The following is a 26,202-nucleotide window of genomic DNA, read 5'->3' as shown; positions in this document are numbered from 1 at the left end:
CCCCCGAGACAGGTTCCCAACTATCCGCAGTCTCACTCTGTACTGGCACCAGCAAGATGATCACAGAATGAAGCCTTGAAACGAGAAACCAGGAACAATTAGCCCGCGCCGCTCCCTGGTCCAAACTAGACCACTCTTTTGTATCCCTCCATTCCCACTCCGTTCATATACTGTCTTGCCCCTAGGCATGTACACTTTGCCCCTTGAGCAGTGCCAGGGGGTATGGGCTGGCACTGCCAGGGTGCCCATACCCAGGGGGCACCCCCCCCCCCCCCCCCCGTGCCTGGTCCCTTGGGGGGCCCGATTGACCCCCTCTTTATTCCAGCGGGGTCTCTTGCTAGTTCCCTGAACGTGGGGAGCTAGTGTGAACCCCGCCGGAATGAAGTACCCCTGGCGGGGTGGGAGATTCAATTGGGACCTGAAAGTTCCCGATAATGAGCTGCTAAACATATTTAAAATACATTTACAAAAGATTCAAATGACTTGCCTGCCTTCCCGCCGGTTTCCAGCGCGGTCTGACCAGCGACTGTTCGCCAGCTCTGGGAGATGCGCATGCGTTCCCAGCGCATGCGCAAATCCTGGTACAAGACTGGCAACGCGCATCTCCCACTGCGACCCGCCAGGAATGGGAGAATCGCGGCCTGTGTTTCTCTCCATGGTGTTCTGGGAAGCTGTTCTGACTTCAACCTGTTCTGGGTATATCCAGAGAGCTGCTAGAAGTTACAAGGCTGAGAAGTCAGTGTTTCAATTCTCCAACCAAAGGACTCAGGTCCAGTATTTCATGAGCATTAGTCTTTGATGTGTTAAACCTGTGGAAAGGGTTTTGCTTTTGGGATGTTTTGCTTGATTGGAATATATTTGTTCAGGGTTATGCATTATCGTGGTTGTTTTGTTTCTGTTTGCAATTAATAAATGTTATTGCTAATTTTCTTTCCATACATGTTAAATATATTCTTAAATAAACTTTGTTTGATAAAAGCTCTTATTTGTTTGATAAAAGGTCTTATATGACCCTAGTGGGTCATTTGAATCATACCTGAAATGAAACCTGTCATGCTTACCCTAGCCAAATTCAAAGTGCAAAACTGATGATCCAAGCGGACTTCATAAAATAGCTTGGGGGTTTCTGACTTGAATTATAATAAGGTACTCTTTGGGTTATGTAAATGTAAGTATGAATTTGTGTAGTAAGTGCATAAACACATTAGAACTGTTAAAAACAACCATCAGAAATGTCAAGATGAACTGTCAAAGGAAACGGTCAAGGCATTTAAAGCTCCAATCCCTTAACAGTTTGAAAAAAAACTGTGGTGTTAAAAAATGATTGCTTGCTATTTCACTCTATTATAAGCCTCAGGGCTTTCTGCACTGGATTAAGTGCTGCAGGAGTAATTACACAACCTTCCATTATCAAGCCAGGTTGCCTGCGATTTCGCAGTTTGACAGCTCCAAGTGGTTATGGACTCTGAAGTGGGGCTATGAATTCCAATGCTTGATTTCATAAGGAATTTACAATTAGATGAAATGTTGGTTGTTGTAAGGGATAATGTAGTTGAAGGAATGTGAATGTAGTAAATGGTTTTTTATGAATAGTGTTTATTGTAAATAATGACCCAGATTTCTCTTTCCCTGGGGGGGGTTTTACCCTGGAAGATAAGAACATAACAAAATAGGAGCAGGAGTAGGCCATCTAGCCCCTCAAGCCTGCCCCACCATTCAATAAGATCATGGCTGATCTGAAGTGAATCAGTTCCACTTACCCGCCTGATCCCTATAACCCCTAATTCCCTTACCGATCAGGAATCCATCTATCCGTGATTTAAACATATTCAACGAGGTAGCCTCCACCACTTCAGTGGGCAGAGAATTCCAGAGATTCACCACCCTCTGACAGAAGAAGTTCCTCCTCAACTCTGTCCTAAACTGACCCCCCTTTATTTTGAGGTTGTGCTTTCTGGTTTCCTTTCTAAGTGGAAAGAATCTCTCCACTTCTACCCTATCCAGCCCCTTCATTATCTTATATGCCTCTATAAGATCACCCCTCAGCCTTCTAAACTCCAACGAGTACAAACCTAATCTGCTCAGTCTCTCCTCATAATCTACACCCCTCATCTCCGGTATCAACCTGGTGAACCTTCTCTGCACTCCCTCCAAGGCCAATATATCCTTTCGCAAGTAAGGGGACCAAAACTGCACACAGTATTCCAGCTGCGGCCTCACCAATGCCTTGTACAGATGCAGCAAGACTTCTCTGCTTTTATACTCTATCCCCCTCGCGATAAATGCCAACATCCCATTTGCCTTCTTGATCACCTGTTGCACTTGCAGACTGAGTTTTTGCGAGTCATGCACAAGGACCCTCAGGTCCCTTTGCACAGTAGCATGTTGTAATATTTTTCCATTTAACTAATAATCCAATTTGCTATTATTTCTTCCAAAGTGAATAACCTCGCATTTGCCAACGTTATACTCCATCTGCCAGATCCTCGCCCACTCACTCAGCCTATTCAAATGATGCGCTAATGGAACTTCCTGAGGTCCCCAAGCAAGGACTGCACAAGAATTGCCTGGGAAGTTTCAACTCCCTGGAACCATTCGAAACTCTGATAAGTTAAATCAGAGACTTTGGATAGTTCCGACTCTGTTAGCAGAATAGTTACCCAGGAAAAGTTAGAATTAAAACCACTTCTAACTCCCATCACTAGTCCACCCAACTGCCCCTCTACGTTGACTGACCAGCCAAGCCGACCCCACCCCTGGCCACCACACCCATCCTACCCATTTACCTAACACACTTATCTTCTCTTCTGTCACAGTGGTTTCGAGCTTTAAACTTACCAGTTTAGGACTAGACAGGGTAGATGCAGGAAGGACGTTCCTGATGGTGGGGGTGTCCAGAACCAGGGGTCACAGTCTGAGGATACAGGGTAGACCATTTAGGACGGAGATGAGACATTTTTTCACCCAAAGACTGGTGAGCCTGTGGAATTAATTGCCACAGGAAATAGTTCATAGAATCATAGAAACCCTACAGTGCAGAAAGAGGCCATCTGGCCCATCGAGTCTGCGCTGACCACAATCCCACCCAGGCCCTACCCCCATATCGCTGCACATTTACCCGCTAATCCCTCTAACCTATGCATCTCAGGACACTGAGGGGCAATTTTAGCATGGCCAATCAACCTAACCCACACATCTTTGGATAGTTGATGCCAAAACATTGAATGTATTCAACAGGCGGCTAGATATAGCACTTGGGGTGAATGGGATCAAAGGTTATGGGGAGAAAGCAAGATTAGGCTATTGAGTTGGACAACCAGCCATGATCGTGTCGAATGGCGGAGCAGGCTCGAAGGGCCGAATGGCCTCCGCCTGCTCCTATTTTCTATGTTTCTATGACAACCAGTGCTGTAATAAGGAGGCACTACTTCAATTCCACCCAATGATCCTGCATTGCGCTGAACAGATTCTCAGAGCAGCTGAACAGCATATTTCTCAGCAGTCCCAGGTTGCCTGTCTAGGTGAGAAATACACAGCTCCAAAGAAAAGCAGCAGAGTGGCAAACCAACGGTGATTGCCACTCCACGGAAGATTTGGCCCAAAGTCTGTAATAGACATTTGGAACTTTATCGTATTTAGTTTCAGCATGGGTCCTGAGGCCTGCCCATAGTGCATACTGGTTGGTATGGTAGGTGTAAGGGCAAAGGATCTGGGGGTGGACAAGAGTTGGCAGAATGGTAGTAAAGATGTATGGGGATGGGTAGGGGCAACGGTTGGCATAGGGCCATAAAGGGTCATGGGGGTGGTGAGAAGGGCATAGTTTGGCATGGGATTATAAGAAGCTATGGAGGTGGTGTGGGCAGAGGGCACTAGGTGGGATGGTTGGGGCATGGGGAGTGTGTGGCGAGATTGAGGCCTGAAGGACTGTTTTATAGTTTTCTGTTTTTTTTAAATTAAACTCAAACACAGTGCTGGAGCACTAAGGTAGGCCTCTGAACCCAGCACCCTCCACACTTATCCCAGGGTCGCCCGGCCTGACCCCCAGTCAACCCCACCACCCTGGAGCAAAAATCAGTCAAATGTCTTTGAGAAGTCGGATTCATAGAGCTGGGAATTCTCCCTACTCTGCGTACCTGGCACATGGATGAAAATCTAGGCCAGAATTAATGATGTTTTTGAGAATTTATTTTGGTTGTTGTGTGTCCCTTGTTTCCTTGGTTACTGAAGGTGGTCGATGATTGTTAGTGCGCATGTGTGAAGTACATTTGCTTGTTTTGCATGCACTGTTTTATATGCACAGCAGCTTCAGCCACGGTTGGTACATGTGGCGAAAACATTGTATCACCATCGGTCACTCCTGTTGCTTGTCAACAATTTCTGTTAAGTGACAAAGGGCTGGAATTCTGCCAAGCCCCGCCCTTCCCGATGATGGGAGATCCAGAAATCGGTTTCTTTTCTTGCCGGTGTGAATTTACAGCGGGATCTTTCGCTGTTGCCAGTCACGGTGAGTCGGAAAATCCACCAGAGGCCGGCATGAACCTCATTTTCATCTGCCCCCCCAACACCAGATTCTCCGTGGTGCCAGCGGGAAAACACACTGGTGTGGAATACGTTTGGAACAAGGTGGCGCGCAGATGGCCGGACCTGAACAATGCCGCTTCCAGGAATCTGGATGGAGGCCGCCCACAATCCTGGACCCCAGAACACCGCAGCAGTGGCTAGCACTGCTGCGTCACAACGCCAGGGACCTGGGTTTAATTCCAGCTTTGAGTGACAGTCTGTGTGGAGTTTGCACGTTCTCCTCATGTTAGCGTGGCTTTCCTCCGGGTGTTCTGGTTTCCTCCCACAGTCCAAAGGTATGCAGGTTCAGTGGATTGGCCATGCTGAATTGAACATTAGCGTTCCAAAATGTGTAGGTTAGGGGGATTAGTGGGTTAAATACGTGGGATTATAGGGATAGGGCTTGGGTGGGATGCTCTGTTGGAGAGTTGGTGCAGACTTATTGGGTCGAATGGACTGTAGTGATTCTATGACTCTAATTGTGATTTTAGCAATGGGTCAAGGGAGCATCTGCAGATTAGGTGTCCTGGAGGCGGCCCAACTTCCAGCCTCCGGGTGTTCCAAGAGACTTATCTTCATTCTCAGGAGTTCATCAGTGGTGAGTCAGTGATGTGCACCTTTTCAATAGGAGACCTGGACAGAATGGTGGATTACGCAGCAGCCAGGCCTGACCCAGCACTGAAATACCTCACATAACACCCGGTGCACAATTAATGTTGGGGCCGGAAGATTTGGCGTCTCTTCCAGTCAGCTGCTGCAGCGGGAAACACTGCACATTCCTGCACGTGCCACAACACTTAGTCCCAACATGGAAGAATTCTGTCCATTGCTGTAAGCAAAGTAGAGAATAAACCCAGGGCAGTGTCTAACTCCTTCCCTAAAGGATAAGTAGAAAAGAACTAGGAACAGCTCAACAATAAAGGTAATGCAATGTGCTGAAAGGGTTAATGTGTAAGTATAATGCCACTGTTTGAAATAACATCTGGAAATGTAGATTATTCCAAAGTGACTACTTGGATGGACCGAGATATTGCATTTTAGGTTATTTTCCCAAGACCTATAATTCTCCCAGGAGGGAGGGCTAGCCAGCCATCATTACTTCTTACAGTTTTAATAGAAAATGTATTTCCGTATGTTATCATGCATGAAAGTCTAGTAACTCAGTTTATGTGAAGGGGGAAATGAGGTTTTATTCAACAGCACCTTTTGGGAGCTGTTATTAATTTGAAGATCTAGCTGTGAAAGAATAGCTGCGGGGGAAGATTATGGTTACTGTGGTTACAAAATTGATAATAGCAGTCAGAGGCATCATACCTTAGTCTGAACCTAAATATAGACTTGTGTCACTGGAAGTTTGAAAAGATGCTTATCCTTTGCTCTCTGCTTTTAATATTCAGAATTGAGGCCGGCACAGGCACCACAGGCAAGTCTTGACTGGAGGCCAGGTGCTTCCCAGTGAAGTATTAACCCCAACTGTTCACATGTATCTCTGATTCCCTGGATTAGAAAGGAGTCAATGAAGATAGGGAATAAGGTAGTCCACTTGCTCTCTCAGTCAATCTAAGGTGCTAGATGTCAAGAAATAGGAGAGAGTGAGGAGAAATAATCCAAAAGTAGCATTTGAAGATCTCAGTTGACAGGAAATGCGGTTGGCTGCTGCAGCTACAAAATAAATACATAGACTCCCTACAGTATAGAAGGAGGCCATTCGGCCCATCAAGTCTTTACCGACCACAATCCCACGCAGGCCCTATTCCCAATACCCCACACATTTACCCTGCTAATCTCCCTGACACTAGGGTCAGTTTTAGCATGGCCAATCAACCTAACCTACACACCTTTGGACTTTGGGAGGAAACCGGAGCACCCGGAGGAAACCCACACAAACACAGGGAGAACGTGCAAACTCCGCACAGACAGTGACCGAAGCCAGAATTGAACCTGGGTCCCTGCTGCTGTGAGGCAGCAATGCTAACCTCTGTGCCACCGTGTTGCCTCTATTGACTGGTTTTCCATTGAATAGCAACATTCATATTTCGTTGCACTCAGATTTCCACATGCATAGTCACAGGATCTGGAGCAGATCATTGAACCCCTTGAGCCTGTTCTTCCAGTCTGTTAAATCATGATTAATCCATACCTCAAGTCCATTGAACTGCCTTTGATCCGCCTTTGATCCATGGATCATAGTATTCCTCCATAATAAAGATCTGTCGGATGAGCAATATTTCAATTAAGGGATTATGCAATGAATGGAATGTTTGTTGTTGTAAGGGACGATGTAATTGAAGGAATGTAAATGTGGTAAATGGGTTTTTATGGATAAGAACATGTGTCCTTTTGTGGGTGAGAGTCCCACATTTTGAGTTGTGAGACAAAATGCTTATTGGTTTCACTTCTTTCTAATTTTATTATACTGCTGCATTATCGTCAACAAAAGAATTAGTTTCTCTGTAGCTACACTTATTGTATCTTTGTATTATTTTAAGCATTTCAGTTGAATCACCCTCAAGCTTCTACCTTCCAAGAAACACAAATCAAGTTTACATAAGCTTTCTCTTAATTTAACCCTTTCAACCTGGTATATACTGCTAAATTTATTGTACCTCCTCTGAAGCAAATATCATTCCAGAGGTGATGTTCCTAAAACAGTTGGGGTAGGCCTGAGCTAGGCTTTGTACTATCAAAGCAACATTTGAGGAATCTTCCCTATGTATTTCAACCCCATCAAAGTTCATCATTCCATTAGGTTGATTAGTTTTTGGACTTGCACACTGGTTTTTAATGATTTGTACTGTTGCTCCTCCATGATTCCTAGTCTCACACTATTAACAATATAGTCTGATTTGTCTTTCTTGGATCCAAAGTGGATGACCTCTCACTTCACCACATTTAATTCCAATTCACCACATTTAATTAAGGCGGCATTGTGGCACAGTGGTTAACACTGCTGCCTCACAGCACCAGGGGCCTGGGTTCGAATCCGGCCTCGGCTCACTGTCTGTGGAGTTTGCACGTTCTCCCTGTGTCTGCGTGGGTTTCCTCCGGGTGCTCCGGTTTCCTCCCACAGTCCAAAGATGTGCGGGTTAAGTTGATTGGCCGTGGTAAATTGCCCCTTAGTGTCAGGGGGACTAGCAGGGTAAATACATGGGATTACGGGAATAGGGCCTGTGGTGGAATTGTTATCGGTGCAGACTCGATGGGCCAAATGGCCTCCTTCTGCACTGTAGGGATTCTATGATCTATGACTGATTTAACCTGTCTATGCCCCTGTGTAACTTGCAGTTCTTCCCACATCATCTGCAAAACTGAATCCAAGTTGTCGATAGCTGAGGCCCCAGTACATGTCTTTGGAAACATCACTTTTCACATCCTGTTAATCATAGTTGTGAGACTTTGATTGCACTGGAGGGGGTGCAGTGCAGATTCACCAAGATGCTGCTGGGATGGATGGATTGTTTTCGTTGGAACAGAGAAGACTGAGGGGGGGCCTGATTGAGGGAGGGACATGGACAGAATGGATAAGGAGCAGCTGTTCCCCGTAGTTGAAGGGTCAGTCACTTGGGGACATAGGTTCAATGTGAGGGGCAGGAGGTTTAGGTGGGATGTGAGGAAAAGCTTTTTACTCAGAGGGTGGTGATGGTCTGAAATGCATTGTCTGGCAGGGTGGTAGAGGCGAGTTGCTTCACATCCTTTAAAAAGTATCTGGATGAGCACTTGGCACGTCATAACATTCAAGGCTATGGGCCAAGTGCTGGTAAATGGGATTAGGTGGGAATTCAGGGGGGGCGAATTTTCCCGTTCTGCCCACCACGAGAATCGTAGCGGGCGAGGGGTGGACCATGGAAAGGTCCGCTGACCTCGGGTGGGAATTTCCAATTTTGGGGCAAATGCAACTGGAATATCCTGCTTGATGGGCTGAAGGGCCTCTTCTGCACTGTATGTTTCTTTCATAATTCTGCTAATTATTAGAATCAGTAATATCTATGGATGTATTCTGTAACAGTTTAAAATTAAATGGTTCAGTTTGACTTCTGTTAACAATTAACAGTCAAGGTAATTGGGAAAAGGAAAGTGTTGTTAGTGAAGAAACAAAATTGTTTTATGACAAGAGTTCCTTTTGAGTCTTGAGCTGAAGCAGCTGTATGTGTCTTAAGGGCCACAACACAGTTCGGTCTGTTTTGGTTTTAAATCAGGTTTGATGGAATAGCTAAAATGGTCTGAACTTAAGATGACACTATGGCCGCGATCTCAGCAGCTGTGCTAATGGTGGGGGGGGGGGGGAAGAGAGAGAGAGAGAGGAGAACCCGAAATGGCTACTAAATCTCGTGAAATTGCGCCCTGATCTGTGTCAGGCCCCGCCCTGTCACAGGGATGGCACAAACCACACACCCAGATTCTCTGTGTACTTAAGTGCTAGAAAATCTGGAGTGAAAACTTGGCTGTGCATCTGGAGAGATACACGCAGGTTTTCAGTCTGAACCTTAACACTCTGCCACATTTTGGGAAAGATTCGCCCAGTTGCCTGGATTCTCTGGCCACCCTACAGCATTTTTCTTGGATTTCCCATTGATACCACCCCACGTTGCCGGGAAACTTCTATGTTGTCTTCACTGCTTCTTGTGAAGTATATGTAAAATCTTGCTTAATAAATTCTACTTGATTCATAAATACTAGTTTTTGTACCTTGTAATCCAAAACCTTACATAAATTATATATTGCCTTTATTTCTACGCTGTGTTCAAACACCTAACTAGTTACAAGGGCGGTATGGTGGCACAGTGGTTAATAATGCTGTCTCACAGTGTCAGGGACCCAAGTTCGATTCTGGCGACTGTGTGGAGTTTGCACATTCTCCCTGTATCAGCTTGGGTTTCCTCCAGGTGCTTCAGTTTCCTCCCCTAGCCCAAGTTGCCCCTTGGTGTCCAAAGATTTGTAGGTTAGGTGGATTAGCCATGGTAAATGTGCAGAGTTAAGGGATAGAGCAGAGGGTGGCACAGGCTAGGCTTATATCAGTTTAGAAGAATAAGAGACAACTTGATTGAAACATGTAAGATCCTAAGGGGTCTTGAGAGGGAGATATGGAGAGGATGTTTCCTCTTGTGGGAGAATCTAGAAATGGGGGTCATTATTTAAAAATAAGGCAGAGATAAGGCAAAATTTAAGACAGATTTAGACAGAGATGAGGCAAAATTTGGAATGCTCTTCCTCAAAGAGCATTCAAAGAGGAATCCTCAAAAGGCAATGGAAGCAGAGTCTTTGAATGTTTTCACGACAGAGCTAGTTAGATTCTTGACAAGCAAGGGTGTGAAAGGTTATCGGGGATAGGCAGGAAGTTGCAGTCAGATCAGCCATTATCTTATTGAATGGTGGAGCAGGCTCGAAGGGCCGAGTGGTCTACTTCTGATCCTAACTCGTATATTCAGATATATGATGACATCCTCAAAAAAGCTAAACTAGGTTAGGCAGGTTTCTCACACACAGACACCCGCACCCACCCTCATTTGTGACTGCTCCGAAGTTTTTCATTTTTCCAAACCATTTTTCCATCATACAATTAGTAGAAACAGGTGAAAACTGAAAAGCAGCTTGAAAGTTTAAATAATCTCTGGCACATTGGTTAGCTCTGCTGTCTCACAGAACCAGGGACCTGGTTTCAATTCCCGGCTTGAGTTACTGTTTGCACATCCTCCCCCCCGTGTCTGCATGGGTTTCTCCAGTTTCCTCCCACAGTCTGAAAGATCTGCTGGTTGGGTGCATTGGCCATGCTAAATTCTCAGTGTACCTGAACAGGCGCCAGAGTGTGGTGACTAGGGGATTTTCACAGTAACTTCATTGCAGTGTTGACATAAGCCTACTTGCCACACTAATAAATAAACAAACTTTGGTTGTCCTACTCATATCCCCTTGTCTGATTCAAGTTATGAATTAAAGATGTTTTTATTTAATAGCCATGAAAGAGCAATTCTGTCAACATTGGGAAGATCTGAGGTGTGAGACTTTGGGTAGCCAGTAAGGCAATGATTGAGGGCTGAGGTTTGGTGCATATTTGCACCTTTCAAAGGCACATGTAAGAACTGTTCTGAGAAAACTTATTTTGCCATTCCTTTCAAGGAAAAGGATCCATCAATAACCACCATTTATTATGAAAAATCTATAGTCCCGCAGTATTTCAGGGTGATCTGGAATATGTATGTGCTGGGATTAAGTTGGTACATTCAGACTTTGATACAAAAACCAGATATTTTTGTGATCGTAAATCTGTCCCTTAAACTGGACAGTGAATAACTTGTTTTTTTATTAACCTTAGAATACAGTGTTGCAGATTCTATAGCAGATGATATTTAACCTGCTAATATTGTTTTGTTTTTCCAGAGACCGTGGCTTGGAATGCTCCACCTGACTCGGTAGGTGACACGGTGTGCAGCTGGAATGAGGCAACTGACAAAGCCAGCACTTGGCAGCTCACAGAGGGAGGAGATGTGAGCCCTGTGTCCTGGGGACCTTCAGATAGACCAATGGCTACCTCCGGTTGGGGAGTAACAGCCAAGGATTTGAGCAGCAGTGGAGTCGACTGGGATACTGCAGATTCTGCTGAGCAGGACATCTTCGCCAATATAGGTCAGTATCCTTCGAATTGTTTGTAGATGCAGTAAGAGCAAAGGAATGGATGATACAGTGGATCAAAATAGCTGCCCAGACAGATGGGACGAACTGATGTGACAAAAGTCTCCTTGCACTGAGGATTAGGTGCTCACATGATTAAGTATGAGTAGCCTGAATACTGTTCCTAGTTAGTCTGACTCCAGGCACAAAACTATCCGTAATTAATTGTCCGTGGAAGGGTTGAAAGTGAAAATCTCACACTGGATCAGTGAAATCTCTTGAGGCTGGGGTTAAAGCACGTTGTCGGAGCACTGAAGTGGAGTTTACCTATTAAATCTGATATGAGGTTGCACCTGCCCAAACTGATAATTCATAACTGGGAAGAACAGCAGAGGCCAGGGCCGTGACCAGACTGCTCTCGGGCACTTCTGAAACTTATTTATATTCGATTTGATCTTTGGTGCTCAAGGTTAAAGAGAGCCTTGGACATATTATATGTGTGTGTTTTATTAGTTATAAAATAAGCTACAGCTCAAAAAGTAGAGGATTAAAATATAAGGATTGTGGGCGGGATTTTCCGGCCCTTCCCGCCGGTGGGATCATCCGGTCCTGTTGAAGGCATGCCCCTGTCCATGTTCCCCACGGTGGAGGGTGTGAACAATGGAGCATGTGGAAAATCCTGCCTCGTATTTATAGCATAAAATAAGAAAAATACAATTTGTCAACATCCGTAAAATTTTGAGGAGTTCGATCTGGAATGACATGAGTGTGTCTAGTCTCACTTTGAGAATTTTCTACCATATTGTGCTTTGTCTGTATCACATTCATTAAATCATTTGCATAATGGGAATTTTGTGTCTCTGTGTCAGTAGATTTCACCAAGTCATGCAGTCTTCTAATCATACTCTTACGGCCCAAGACTCCCCACACCCCAAGACACCCCAAAGCCTGGCCACCATCAAGGCACAAGTCATTAATATGTTGGAATACTCTCCATTTGCCTGGATGAATGCAGCTTTACAGCTTACTGCCAAAACAATCTGCATGATTGGCACCCCATCCACCACCTCAATTACTCCCTCCACCACCAATGTACATTGGCAACAGTGTGCACCATCTAGCGTATGAAATGTGGTCACTTGCCAAGCCTTCTTCGACAGCACCTTCCAAACATGCAAATGTTATCACCTTAGAAGAACATGGGCAGCAGAATAATGGGACCACCCTGACTTTGAACTATGTCACTGTTTCTTCATTGTTGCTGGGTCAAAATCTGGACATTGCTTCCGGACAGTATTGTGGGTGCATCTACACCACATGGACTGTAGTGCTATTGAAAGCAGATTGGCACCAACTTCTCAAGGGCAATTAGGGATGGCCTTGCCAAGGAAACTCACATCCCATTAACAAATGAAATAAAGATAGGCAGACTCAGCCAACCAATAGTTCCCATGCGGCAGTCCCATAATGTAATCAGAGTTATGTCTCCTAACATGGGTTATAAGAATATTTGTGAAAACTGCTAACTATAGCAATTCTGAATTGAAAAGATTTATTCTGCTGTTAAAAAAAAACCTGTAAAATGTAACTTATGTCAAGTCCCATGGCTACTTCAAGATGATGTGGAGATGCTGGTGTTGGACTGGGGTAAGCACAGTAAGAAGTCTCACAACACCAGGTTAAAGCCCAACAGGTTTATTTGGTAGCACAAGCCATAAGCTTTCGGAGTGCTGCCCTTTCATCAGGTGACTCACCTGATGAAGGGGCAGCGCTCTGAAAGCTCGTGTTACCAAATAAACCTGTTGGACTTTAACCTGGTGTTGTGAGACTTCTCACTGTACCTCAGGATGACACAGAAATCTATTCTGTCTCATCCTGAAGCAGTGACCTTAGTAAGGACAAAATTTATTTGCTTAGGGACATTTCATTATGTGAAAGGTATTATATACATTGAAGTGGTTGATTCAGCCTTCCACCATTGTTCTTCTCACAATGTATGCAGCAATTCTTTTTCCATTAAATACTTATTTTTTGACCTGTTAAACTCAAAGGCCTGTTGCCGAACAAAAAAAAAGCGACAGAAAGATTTTCGCTCCCAATTATTATTCCCTGAGTGGCATTCAAGAGGAATTGTTTGTGTCACTGTCTAATTTGCCGGTATTTTCAGTTTTAATTTTGTGCAGAAGTAGGGGTATGTGAGAAAGAAAGGATGGGGAAAGGAGCCCAAGCTGGGGAACAATAGAAGCCAAAATTTCGAGAAAAAGAGCATAAGAAGGAAAGGGAGAGAGCACAAGTGAGAGAGGGAGAGCTAGGAGAGTCACAATAAGAGAAGATGGCAGCTTGTATAGTTAGAGTTGTAGTATACAATGACGTTTTTCTTTAATATTACTGTAGAAAACTTCAAAGAGCATTGGACGGATAGTGTCAGAATTTATAGAATTTGACTTTGCATATCTACTTATTGGCAGGTTTCAAGAATGTGGGAGTTTTACAAGTAGATTTGGATCAGAATGTCATGTAATTTCATGTGGAAGCTTCTACATTAACAGTGCAATGTTAAAAACTTTATGAACTCATTGTAACATTGTGTTTAATGCATATGTGGACACTTGCACTCTGTTGACATCTTAAAAAGAGTTTGTCAAGAAGCTTGTTTGGAAATAAGAATTCAATTGTAAATTTGACCTCTTCAGGTCTGTTGCCCATTGAAATGTAGAATCACCAAATATTAGAGGTCTTAAGGACTGTTTTCCCTGATGGGATGTTCTCTACTATAAGCAACACTCACAAAAGAGAACTGGTTGGGAAAATGGGAGAGTACTGCAGCCCTGATTTAATCAGGAGCTTGTAACATGGATCTCCTGATCAGCAATTTCTGTGAACATTGTTATGTGCTGGAAATGCCTGATTGGGGAATGAGCCTTTCCATAAGCAATCCTATTCCCCTCCAGTGTAATGAACAATCTCAAACCGGTTGATTTGAGAAGCAACTGTTTTGTTACTTTGTCATGAATTGATCTTGCTGATTTGTGTTTAGGAACGTGGGACAACAAGGCAGGTGTTAGAAACCCTCCTGTGACCTTTGGAGCATTTCCTGATCCTCCTGAAGCAAGTAAGTACGAGAGAATTCTCTGTTTTTAACACAACTTTCAGTTCATTACATTGCCAGCAGTGAGCTGTATTTTGAATTGCATTATAAATAGAGGATGCTGAGTGGTGGCCAGTAAACTCCCACTCACCTGATGAAGGGGCAGTGCTCCGAAAGCTTGTGGCTTGTGCTACCAATTAAACCTGACTTTAACTTGGTGTGAGACTTCTTACGATAGCCAGTAAATCAGAGAACACTAATACAGTTGAGGAATTTTTCTTTATTCTTTCATGGGTGCAAGCGTTGCTGGCAAGGTGGCTACTGGGCGACATTAGCTGTTGTTTGAGCTCATGACTGTGATGTGCCATTTGCACACACATGGGCGGCATGCACACATGAAAGCCATGCTGCCCATGAAATGAGATAGATTTGATCATGGGGAACAGTGCTGCTTGAACTGGAGGAGTATTGGTGGGTGTCAAGATGTGTCGTGGTTCGTGGCATGGTGTCTAACCTTGCCAGCATGATGGCAAGCTCTTAACACCAGCTATCTGGTGGCCAGCTGAGGAATAGAAGAAGGAAGAGAGAAGACAACCAACAGCACCCTGAACTGACCATGAAGAACTCATCCAATTATAGCGATAAATGCAACCCTACTTCCTCATTCACAGCAGATTCACATCTTACCTTCCTTCTGTTACTGATCATCCTGTGCACTTAGCCACGATGCAACAATAAATGCCATTTGAAATAAACATTTTAAACCAGACTTAAACATCAAAACATGCCATATTCTGTACAAATGCTAACTAATTAAGTGTATGCATTACCTTTATGCTTGTGTTCAGTGTGTCTTTGCCTGGCCTCATGCTCCTATGCAATGTAACCTCTGTGACTGCAGCTTGGCTGGTAGGCAGCTGCTGACTTTCATTGAGGGAGACTGCAGATGGTCTTGGTGGATGACCTCCGGCAGCTCTGGACCTAGAAAACAAGAAGCTAGGAGGGTGAGATAGACCAATGTTTGGTCATTGAGAGAATCAAGGGATGTGGGGAAAGGACGAGAAAACGAAGTTGAGGCACAAGATCAATGATGATCATATTGAATGGCAGAGCAGGCAGGCCTGACTTCAGACTGCACCATTTTGGCAGCAGTCTGGGCTGACTGGCTGATGGGAACAGCAGTGCAAGTGGCAGAGTGGCAGTGACTGGAAGATGATAGCTGTCTTCCTGAGAGAGGACAGGTAAGTAAGTGCTTCACAGAGACACTGCCACTCTCCTTGGATGGCACATTAGCATTCCTAATCTTTTAGAGGACAGGTTGCCAGTTTGCTGTGTTACCCTGAAAGCCCCTTTTAATATGATTATGGCATCACTCTGAGCTTGCGTGGAAGCATACTGAGCTTGAATGAGAACAGTCGGAGTTTCCATAGCTGCAAGCTGACCTTGCTTTACAGAAGTCTGAGCTTCCACTGCAGCATCCAGAAATTGAATGGCTTCTGCTGGTACTGCATTGGAAAGGATGGGCACCAAGGTCTGGGCAAAGCTCGGTGTCAAATTGCTGCCAAACCCCTCCTTGACATTGCAGAGTCTTTCTGGCAGTCCTGCGTGCATTACCATTAGCCTTTTCCTGTTCCCTGTCCCATTTGAAGTGGTCATCAGAATCCTCTGCTGCAGAATCTGTGAGCAACCTTGTCCTCTGACAAGTTACCCATGTTCCTGGCTGTACGCCTGTAGTGCTCAAGAGTTTCAACACATGCAGATCTCTCCTTTGAGTTAGTCGCTGAAGTACCTGACCTGGTTACTACAAGTGTGAGAGTAAGTGACAGTGTTTTTTCTTCATTGCTGTCTTCCTGCATTATTTATAAAGAAGGGACATGATTACAGAATAAATAAATAATTTGTCCAGACATTTTTTTGGGTCACTGTTGAAGTACTTTGTCCAGTTTTGGGTGATCCATCACAGAAAAGTCAGTAAAGTCATAAGGAATATGCAGTTCACCAGGATGATACCAGGGATGAAAAACTATAATTATGAAGACCTGAAACACTGGAACTATTTCCATGAGAAGAGAGAAAGCAAAGAGGAGATTTAATTGATGTGAATGAAAAGGAAAGGATTATTTCAAGGGGATAAAAGTTTATAAGTTGTCTGTAAGAAATTGAAGAGAGCAATTACATGGAGGGTCATTATAATGTTGAATGTTCAGCTGCAGGAAGAAGTTGAGGCAAAGGCCATTGCATCCTTTGAAGAAAGAACAGGCGAAAAACTGGCAGAGGAGTTATGGTGAGAGTTTGGGTTTAGTTTTCAATTGCTTCAGCAAGGAACTGGCACAAGCACAACTGACCAAATAGTTTTTTTTAGATTGTAAACCGATATGGCCCTATTGTTCATTGCCAGAAAATTAGGCCTGATCAGCTTTGGAGTATCACATAAACCAAGGTTGCTGTAGTTTCGTTGGATAAAGTCCAGGGATTTTTTTTTTTGCAGTGCAAATTTTTCTGCATGTGTGTTGAACATCTTGCACACTTTAATTTCTCCTACGTTTTTAATTCCTTGTGGAAGGTTTGAGTTTGATGAGTCAGATTTTCTAATTATTGTTCCATACAGGTTGTGGCTAATGAAGTTGGGGGATGGAAATCTCTCTTATTGTTTCCTGAATTGGGTGAGCAGGACCAATTCAAAGGACACATTTTCTTCAGACCTAAAATAACTTCAAGGAATATGTTCCCTTCCATAACTATCGAAGTTATAGACCAAATCACCCATACCTGGGTAAGCCACAGGACACCTTTCTTCAGTGTCTGTGCTTCACTGAAGAGGCAAGTGGCCAAACTATGCCTGCTGCTGCAGGCTGATTTCTGGACTAGGATGATTATTTGTTCAGCTGCATTGATCACTACAGTGCTAATCTTGGATTTTTCCAGGCCATTGCAGAGGGTGTCTGCCAGATAAGCCAGTTTACAATTCATTCCTGTATGAAGCAGGTGATTTGCATCAAGCTTGACAAGGTAGGCACCCTGATCACTTTCCCACTGGAAAGAATATGGTCATGATGGAGGGTGCAAAATTTTACCACATACAGGCTGTCAGATAAGTCCCATGCCATTTTGGACAGCATCCGTGTAGCCATCAAGACTCTTCATTTTAACCCCAAATGCGCACATAGGGCTGGAGTTTACTGGCCTCTAGGGACAGACTGAGAGGCAGGTATGCTGTAAATTGATGAAGGTGGTGTTTTGGTGGAATGCCCTCCCACCCAGAGGCCAATTGGTACGTTCTGACTTACCCAGTGCTCCTGCTTCAAATGTACTGCATTTTCCAGGCTGTGGGAATCTGAACTGGTGCCGTGGGCAGATAAAATGTTGAGCACAATATGCTGCAAAGTATCTGGCACAACTTTGTCTGACCTCTGCATCTTGGGAGGAATCCAAATGAAGCGAAAGGGAAAGATTTATAATACATCCTCCTGACAATGACTTTCAAGACATGCAAGATTGTGTGTGCTTTTATGTGCTTCATGTCGCAGTTTTGTAAAAGTCGTAGCGCTTGCTGTGAAGATTTAGAAAGGAAGCCAGTGCAATTCTGGTAGAATTTATCAATGAGGCAGAAAACTAGAGGTTCTGGTTCAATTCCTCAGCTGATATGTTGCAATTTCAGTCTTATGATTCTTGTAATTTCTTCCCTTGTATATAATATTACATGGTTCCACATGATGTGCTCCAATGTTATCTTGTTAGGTAAGTAATTAAAATGACAATGAAACTAAAATGTTAATTTTCAATGGAGGTTATATCGACAGGAGTATAGGGATGCTGTAATGCAAAACAATTTCTCTCACTGCCATTTCTTAGTAAGCTGTCACACTGTATCTGTGAAGTATATAAATTAGCATATGGATATGTCATAATTACATAGTTAGATTACAAGCTTATCACTTGAGTTTTAAGGACATCATGGATTGATTTGAGGAAAAATGTTCTTTTTGCCTTCAGTTACCCAGGACAGTACTTCATCTCAAGATAGTCCTTCGAGATGTTACTTGAGTGCCTCACTGACATCTCATACAATTGATGAAGCATGGCTTGGACTAGGTAAGGATGCCTCATTATTTAAACACTTACTTTTCTCACTATAAATTTATTGCATGGTTAGAGTCCAAATATAGTCAGTAAAGGAGTTAACAACTTTTACATATTGGTAAGTACAGTAGCTTACATTGCATATTATAAGGCAATCAAACAAAGTGCCTACCTGTTTCCATGGACACTGTTGAAAGCAAATATTTTAGTTGGTCTGAGAATATCCAAGTTTGCAAATTATTTGTTACCAGGTTCATAGGCCAACACTCAAATTTGAATTGAATGCTTTGGATTTTCAACAGTTGCTCTCAGCAAATCTTGTGATTGGGTTATTGACTCACAGGAAGGGGTGAAGTAAAAACAGAAGATGGAGGTGCCGGTCTCACAGTCATGAACTGCCTGCGTCCTTGTTGAAATCTTTTCTTTGTTTTATTACGGCTTGTGCGCCTCCAAACAGTCGTTCCTGAGTTCTGCCATGAAAGGTATTCAAGCAGATTTGCCTTCCTGCTTCACTGCACCCTCATGAACTGAAATTGAGACAGATTATGCAATTTTTCTCTCAACTCAATCTTTTCTGAGGACCCTAAAACTGAAACTTACAGCCAGCCTCTTTTCAGCCTTCACTTCCTGCTACAATCCTCATGCTCTTGAAACCCAAAGTTGATGTCACACACCCACTATTTTCCCTTGTAAGATGTATACAATTATAGAGTCATGCACTTTCAGTAAGAGCTTAGCACAAGGGAGATTGACAGCATCTGGCCCCACAGGGTCCCAGGGAAACTGCAGGGGAATGCCATGACTTGACCTATCTCAATCTCAAGCCTAATATTTGGTCCCTCCACAAGTCACTTGCTGGAATAATGGTGGGAGGGTGCTGGAATTTGGCCCCTCGCTGTTTGGATGAATAACATAAATATGTTTTATTTGAATTTTTGGGGGAATTTAATAAAGAATTTTCCTCAAGGTTTAGATAACATTGATTTAGATGACATTTAATATTAAGTAATATTACGAACCCGCCATCAACAGACATTTAACTAATTGTAGACACTAACTGTATGGTAGACCATTAGAAATTCTTATTTAATAAACTCATGAATGGCATCAGATAGTCAAAGATTTTCACAAACATTTTTGTAGCACAATGAGGTTACCTTGCCTAGTAAGGTAATAGTTTTGGTCATGGAGCATTGCCATGCAGAGACTGGGTGCTTTTTCACATAGAGGGAGAAAAGCCAGAAGAAAAGTCAATTCAAGTTATGCCAGTTAAATGGCATTTCCCTGTTTGCCCAGGGTGGTGTAAGATGCAATACAGGTGAAATAAAAGCTGACATTTTTATATTGAATCAAAATTAGTAAATATTGACTCTTCATTCAGTCACAACCTAAATCACACTATAGGAGGGTATTTCTATTTCGATCGACTTGGAATCCTTGATGCACCGTCTCCTTTACACTTATGTAAACCCTTTACTTACCAGTCAAAATGAACAGACATTTAGCAGGTGTGGGAGTCACTGGAACGGAAGATAAGTATCGCAGATGGCCAATCCATTGCAAACAGTTTTCCAGCTACACTCAAAATGAAAATTACCTCCAAATCTTTCCACCCAGGCCCAAGGCCATCATTGACATTTCTGCCATTAGTGATGGCACTACTGCAAATTGTTTTGGGCAGTTGTCATTGAGTTTCTAGAGGATGGAAGTTCACAGCACTGAATAGGTCACAATATAGCACAAGCTACCAGCCTCATTCAGAGAAATCAGTAGTGTGACTGAGCAGTGAAAAAAAGTTCTGGAGGGCTGCTTTACCATCACATGGGAAAAGGCGCATTGTTAGAAGGGAAGAAGAAGCTTAATTGTGTACGTGACTGCTGTGTTGAACTCAGCACTTAAAAAATAGAAAGGTGATCCATTAACCATCCAACCTCCCCCCTCCCCCCCCCACCTTGCCCAAAATGGCACTCTGCACCTTGGGGAGCAAATAATAAATCTGTCACTTTAAACTAGATTTCCTGATGAAATTGTAACCTCATAATCACAGGATGCTGTATGGCACTAAACATTTCCTGATCTATACAATACGCTACACTACAAAATTGTAGCAATGTGCTTTGGCCATCAAACAAAAATTGCATCATTGATTTAGGTCATTTATGAAGGTTTTACTTCATTACCACTTGTTTTGACTTAAAAATGGGCTAGTTGCAGTCTGACAATAAAGCAGCTGCTTTGAATAGGAATGGGTCCAATACATTTCTATTTACAAGCATAATGTTGAATTCTTATCCTTTATTTCAACCTACAATATTCAGCCCAACGAATCTGCTCCAACAACAACTACCACTAAAGGTGGGTTGTCCCCATTTTCCTACACGGGTTCCAGAACAGGGAATATTAAGAGATCTCAAAGGCCCACCCAAATATAACCTGAAAAGTGGTAAAAGTTTAGGCCTCGTTTACTTCCCCAAGCAGTCCATTCAGATAGCCACCACCTACTGAATAAAAAAAGGTCAGTGGCGATTCTCCCACCCTGCTGTGCTGCTTTTGTAGCGCATCGGGCCGTGGCATCCAGCAGGGAGCTCGCAAAACAGCCTCCACGCATCTTCAGCAGCCAGATTTCCGGCGCTGTCAGCTCCACGCCAGAAATCGGCACAGAGCTGAATAATTTATGTTAATGAGGATTTGAATCAGTTGTTACTATGATTAGCGGGCCCAGGACTGGAATCTCTTGGCCTGCTAGCCTCCCCCTCACCCCGCCCTGCCAGGAGTGATTCACTACAGCAGGGCTTAGTGTAGCTCCTCACTAACGGGAGCTGGCGGCCCAACCCCACTGGAGAGGGGGAGAAGAGAGGGGAGGGGAGCCCCCCCCCCCTCCCCAGAGGATCGGGTGCCAGGGGTGTGCTCCATGGGCATTGCCACCTTGGCCCCCTGGCACTGCTCGACCTATTAAGTTGATCTTTCTCTACACCCTAGCTATGACTGTAACACCACATTCTGCACCCCCTCTCCTTTTCCTTTCATAACATTGAAGGTGCTTAGTTTTAATGTTGGTGGAATTGTTACTTCCTGAAATTGACACTTTTTTCATTCGTGGGAAATGGGCACCGCTGGCTGGCCAGCATTTATTGCCCATCCCTGGTTGCCCTTGAGAAGGTGGTGGTGAGCCGCCTTCTTCAATCGCTGCAGTCCATGTGCCGTGTTTCCAATATTTTCAGATCATTTTTATATTTGGTTGTAGAACAATGGTGAATATCTTAAAATGGTATTTGTTTTACAGATGACCCCTTTGCCATTGACCTGAACTCAGATTGGAACCCACCAACAGAGGAATGGGGCAACTGGACAGGAGAGGAATCTTTAATAACCCAGGAAGTAGGAAAAGAAAAGCTGAAGGTAATAATGAAAAGGTACTACCCAGTCAGTATTGCTGATGAAACGATTCAGGACTCCTTAATGCCCTACAATAAAGCTCATGAGTAACTCTCTTGATTTGTGTTCCAATGCAATTTTAACTCTGGAAGCCAGTTGTGCAATGCTGTATATCAACTGCATGGCTGAAATATGCATAGCCGAGTTTAGATTAAGGTTTCAAAAAATATTTAACTAGTGTGGTTTTCTGTAAGATGTATGAACTAACCTTTTAAAGCCATATTTAATCTTGGTTGCTGTGAAAGTACAGCTCTGGAATTTGCATTGACCACATCAGCACATATTTAAGGAATGCGTTTGCAATTGCATACTTGCTTTTGTGACCACAGGAATCCCAATGCCCTTCAGAACCAATCAAGTATCTTTGAAGTTTCATCACTGTTGTAATGTAGAGGAATATGACTGCCTATTGATGCACAGCAAGGTCCCACAAACACAAGCTAAATGACCAGATATAACCCGAATTGAATTACAACTTGCAACCCCCAACCCCCCCACCTGCCAACTTCCAACTTTGAGGTGGGACAAAGACAGGCAACCATAGGGTTTGTCGGAGGCAAGTTGGTGAAGTAAATATTTTAATGAGGCGGGAAACCTCTGATTTAACTTGCTTTGCCTATTTAATTCTGCTCGCCAGGAACTCTCAGTTCTCGGGGAAACCCAGCATCACCTCCATCATACACCCCCTATTTGAGGATTATAACCCCTCCCCACTCCCCAACGCTGTCACTTGCAGCAGCAGGTGATTTACCTGCACCTCTGACCTGCTCCAGAGTGCTTGAGTGGAAACCAAGTCAAAGCAACATACACAACAGGAAGCACAAACTTGCAGGTTTTCTGACACAAACTATCCTCAACCACCAAACTAACCTACCAATGTAGTCCACACCTGTCAAGATTTAAACCCTCTATTTTATTAGTGTTGGTTCAGGGATAGACACTGACATTGACAGAACTCCCTTGCTCTTCAAAGACATATGCCATGATATATTTTACATCCAACTGAGATGTCAGACATCTTATCCGGAGGTGTTTAACATCTTATCTGCAGGTGGTACCCCTGACAGTGCAGCACTCCCTCGGTGCCGAGCTGACATGCCAACCTAGTCCATAGCTTTAGGATCTTTAACATAACATGATCCTGATTTTCACTCCTGAGGTGGGTGTGCAGAGTTGGAAAACTTCTCCGCTTGCCACACCCACCTTGCCAGAATCTGTCGAGGTGGGCTGTTTAAAAGACCCACTTCAGTGCTCTGGTTCTTTGTCCAAGTTTTGTGGTTGAATATTAGGCCCTCTGGCCTTCACCCAGGCACACTCCATTTCAACTCATGCCAACCCATGTGTCCCCCCACCCCAGATGACCCCTTAGAGCCTCCATAATAAGCTAATCCCCTATACCCATCTCCCATTGCCCCATATAACTTCTATAATCTCTATGCTCTCCCACTCATTCCCATGGCACCTTCCAACTTAGTGTAAACTCATGCCAATATATGACCCCCTCCACCCCAACACATCCCTATGGCACATTATAGTACTTATGCCAACCCATGCGCTCCCCACCCACCACCTCAGCCAATTCACCCAGTATCCACCTTAGGCAGACCACAGGAGTCATGCTGAAATAAAATAAAATAAAGTTCCAAGAATCTGTTACTTTGCTATGTATAAAAAGCACTTATTTGTAAAAACTCATTCAATACATTCAGATACTCTCCCGTACTTAATCCCTTGTAGCACGGTGGCACAGTGATTAGCACTGCTGCCTCACAGTGCCAGGGACCCGGGTTCGATTCTTGGCTTGGGTCACTGTCTGTGCAGAGTCTGCACGTTCTCCCCATGTTTGTGTGGTTTCCTCCGGGTGCTCCGGTTTTCTCCCACAGTCTGAAAGACGTGCTGGTTAGGTGCATTGACCCGAACAGGCGCCAGAATGTGGTGACCAGGGGAATTCCACAGTAACTTCATTGCACAAGCCTTACTTGTGACTAATAAATAAACTTTAAATTTTGTATTCATAGCCACATATCAAAGATAGCTAATCTCTTCATAACTCTTGGAGCTGTCAGTCAATTGTGAACTTACAGTCCCTACACTAATAATAGGTTGTGTAAGCAGTAAAACAGTAATAATATCATAATGATAGGACATGAGGGTATGTCAGCAAACAGCTATTGAAACTGAAAGCACCAATGTTTTTTTCAACTCAGTCACACAGGCAGGCTTTTCCCCCTGAATTTAAAGAGTAGGGGATTTAAATGACTTGACAGTTTGACTGTTCCACTGATCTTATCATGAGCATTCGTGTTTGCTCTTAAAAATATTAATCCACATACTGCAGGGAAACGGATCCATCCCCAGCAAAAATAGGGTCTGTTTGAACTCTGCACTGAGTTCAACTGACCCTGTCGTGTCCAGATTCCCCCGTGTGTGAACTACATCCCTCCCAGTGAAAATAGGAACTGTCAGAAATGGGGGTAGGACTTGCAGACCCGGGATATGGATGCCATTTTGGACAAGACAAATCTGAGCCCATAAACCTAATGTAGGTTAGAGAAGAGCGATTTCTTTAAAAAAAGGAAATCCAGTGACTTCCCTGGGTTGCCATTTTTTTTTTTCATTGCCTAGTTGTCCGACGAGGAGGAAGAAAAATCTCAGGTGAACTCTGCGGGCAGTGGGAAGTCAAAACGAAAGAAGAAAAAGAAGAAGGGCAAGCAAACTGAGGATTCTGTTGGAGGCGAAGAGGTACGTGCAGTTCGTAAAACCCTTAAAAGCACAATAACTTTAGTTTGACCAGCCTTTAATAAAGTAAGAAATGAAGCAGATTTTTGAGAATTTGAGAAACATCGTGTTCTTTGTTATATTAATCACGATGCACTTATTTACCTCCTTTAACGAAGCAAAATGCTTAAAGGCACCATGTAAATGAAGAGAGGGAATGGACTGAGCAAGACTTTATACTTTTAATTTTATGGATGAATTTTCAGCTCATTTAAATGACGAAGAATAGTGCTGAACAATGTAATAATTTTCTTCTTTTTGTTCTGAGTCAGTGTCTTCTGTTTGGCAATGGGGAATCAATAGAATAATTTGCAAAACCAATCATATAAACATTTTTATTGGCAATGTGGTAATGTATCATGTAAATATCATTATAAAACAATCTACATATGTATTAGCTTTCAAATGGATCAAGAACTGTCATAAATATACAATAGTCACCAGCAAATCTAATTAAGAATTTCGGTGGAACACCTTCACATTGAGAATTCTTTGATCCAGAGGACAGGATTTTCTGGCCGAGCTCACTCCAAGACCAAAACTTCCCACCCAAGTTCAATGGACATTTAAATAGTCCGCCGAATTTCCTGTTTCACCCACGATAATTCCCACGGCTGGCGGGATGGGAGCTTTTTGACCAGACTGTCCTCCCTTCGTTAAGAGCAAGACTTGCTTGTCTCTGGTGTTTCTGAGGCCTACAACAGCCTATACTTCACTGGGGACTTTACCATCATTTTAGAGTATACTATTGAAGTATTTCAGTGAAATTATCTCAAGGTCCCTCGATCAAAGGTACTCGGTGCCTGATTGAGGGACTGGACTGTGTGAAGTGGTGTGGGGTGGGGCTGCTGACAGCTGCCCCTTTACATCATCTGTGGCATGGGTCACTCTGCAATCCTGGGGCTCCAGTACCTGTCTTTCCAGCAGCAGCTAAGGCCTGCCATGTGGCCCTGCTGAGCACAAAAGATGTAAGTCTCTAATTGATTTGCAGCTCTGGCTAGACAAGTATTCTGCTCCCGGGGTTATGATGCTAGGAGGTGGCTTCACCACTGACTCATTGGTTTGTAGTTTGTGGGCTTTCCCAAAAACAGAACCTCCAGCTGGCACCTCAACAAGATTCCGCTCACTGTTCAAGCATCCAGCTTTCTCCTTCTATCCACCGATGACATTGTTTTTTACAGTTAAAAGTCAGTCTCATCCGAGCTTCAGCATCTTCCCTACAAGCCTTAGATGTAAAGCGGTTAACATAGGATCATATAAGAGGCCATTTGGCCCATCATGTGTATGCTGACTCTTTGAAAGAGACATCCAATTAGTTTCAAGTCTCTTGCTGTTTTCTCCATAGCCCTGAAAGTTTTTCTTTATTAAGTGCATATCCAGTTCCTTTTTGAAAGTTAGTATTGACTCCCTCTGTCGCCCTTTCAGGCAATGCATTCAGATCGTGACAACTTGCTCCGTGTAGCAATTCTCATTTCCCCACTGATTTACAAGTCCATGCTCAAAGAGTTAGTTAGTAAGAACATGAAAACATCGTGATTATCTACACATAATAAGTGGAGTTATTATTGACATTATTTTACAGAAATAGGTGATAGAAAAATGATAACAAAAGAGATAACAAAATATGATTTAAATGTTCTAAAGGCTGTCCTTAT

General features: G+C 43.5%; 1 protein-coding gene across 2 annotated transcripts in view; it reads left to right on the top strand.

Moving 5' to 3' along the window:
* Positions 1 to 26,202, top strand: part of LOC144493697 (uncharacterized) — an 85,967-nt gene that overhangs the window by 48,743 nt on the left and 11,022 nt on the right. For both annotated transcript variants that reach the window (XM_078213055.1, XM_078213054.1), the window contains exons 5-9: positions 10,936 to 11,181; positions 14,204 to 14,278; positions 18,248 to 18,346; positions 21,618 to 21,733; positions 24,395 to 24,511. In XM_078213055.1, coding sequence (XP_078069181.1) covers positions 10,936 to 11,181; positions 14,204 to 14,278; positions 18,248 to 18,346; positions 21,618 to 21,733; positions 24,395 to 24,511 — 653 coding nt within the window. The remainder of the gene's footprint in view (positions 1 to 10,935; positions 11,182 to 14,203; positions 14,279 to 18,247; positions 18,347 to 21,617; positions 21,734 to 24,394; positions 24,512 to 26,202) is intronic.

This window comes from Mustelus asterias, chromosome 5 (genome assembly GCF_964213995.1).
Source record: "Mustelus asterias chromosome 5, sMusAst1.hap1.1, whole genome shotgun sequence".
Classification (NCBI taxonomy): domain Eukaryota; kingdom Metazoa; phylum Chordata; class Chondrichthyes; order Carcharhiniformes; family Triakidae; genus Mustelus; species Mustelus asterias.
Note: the sequence above shows the minus strand (reverse complement) of the source record. Positions and strands in the feature narration are given on the sequence as shown.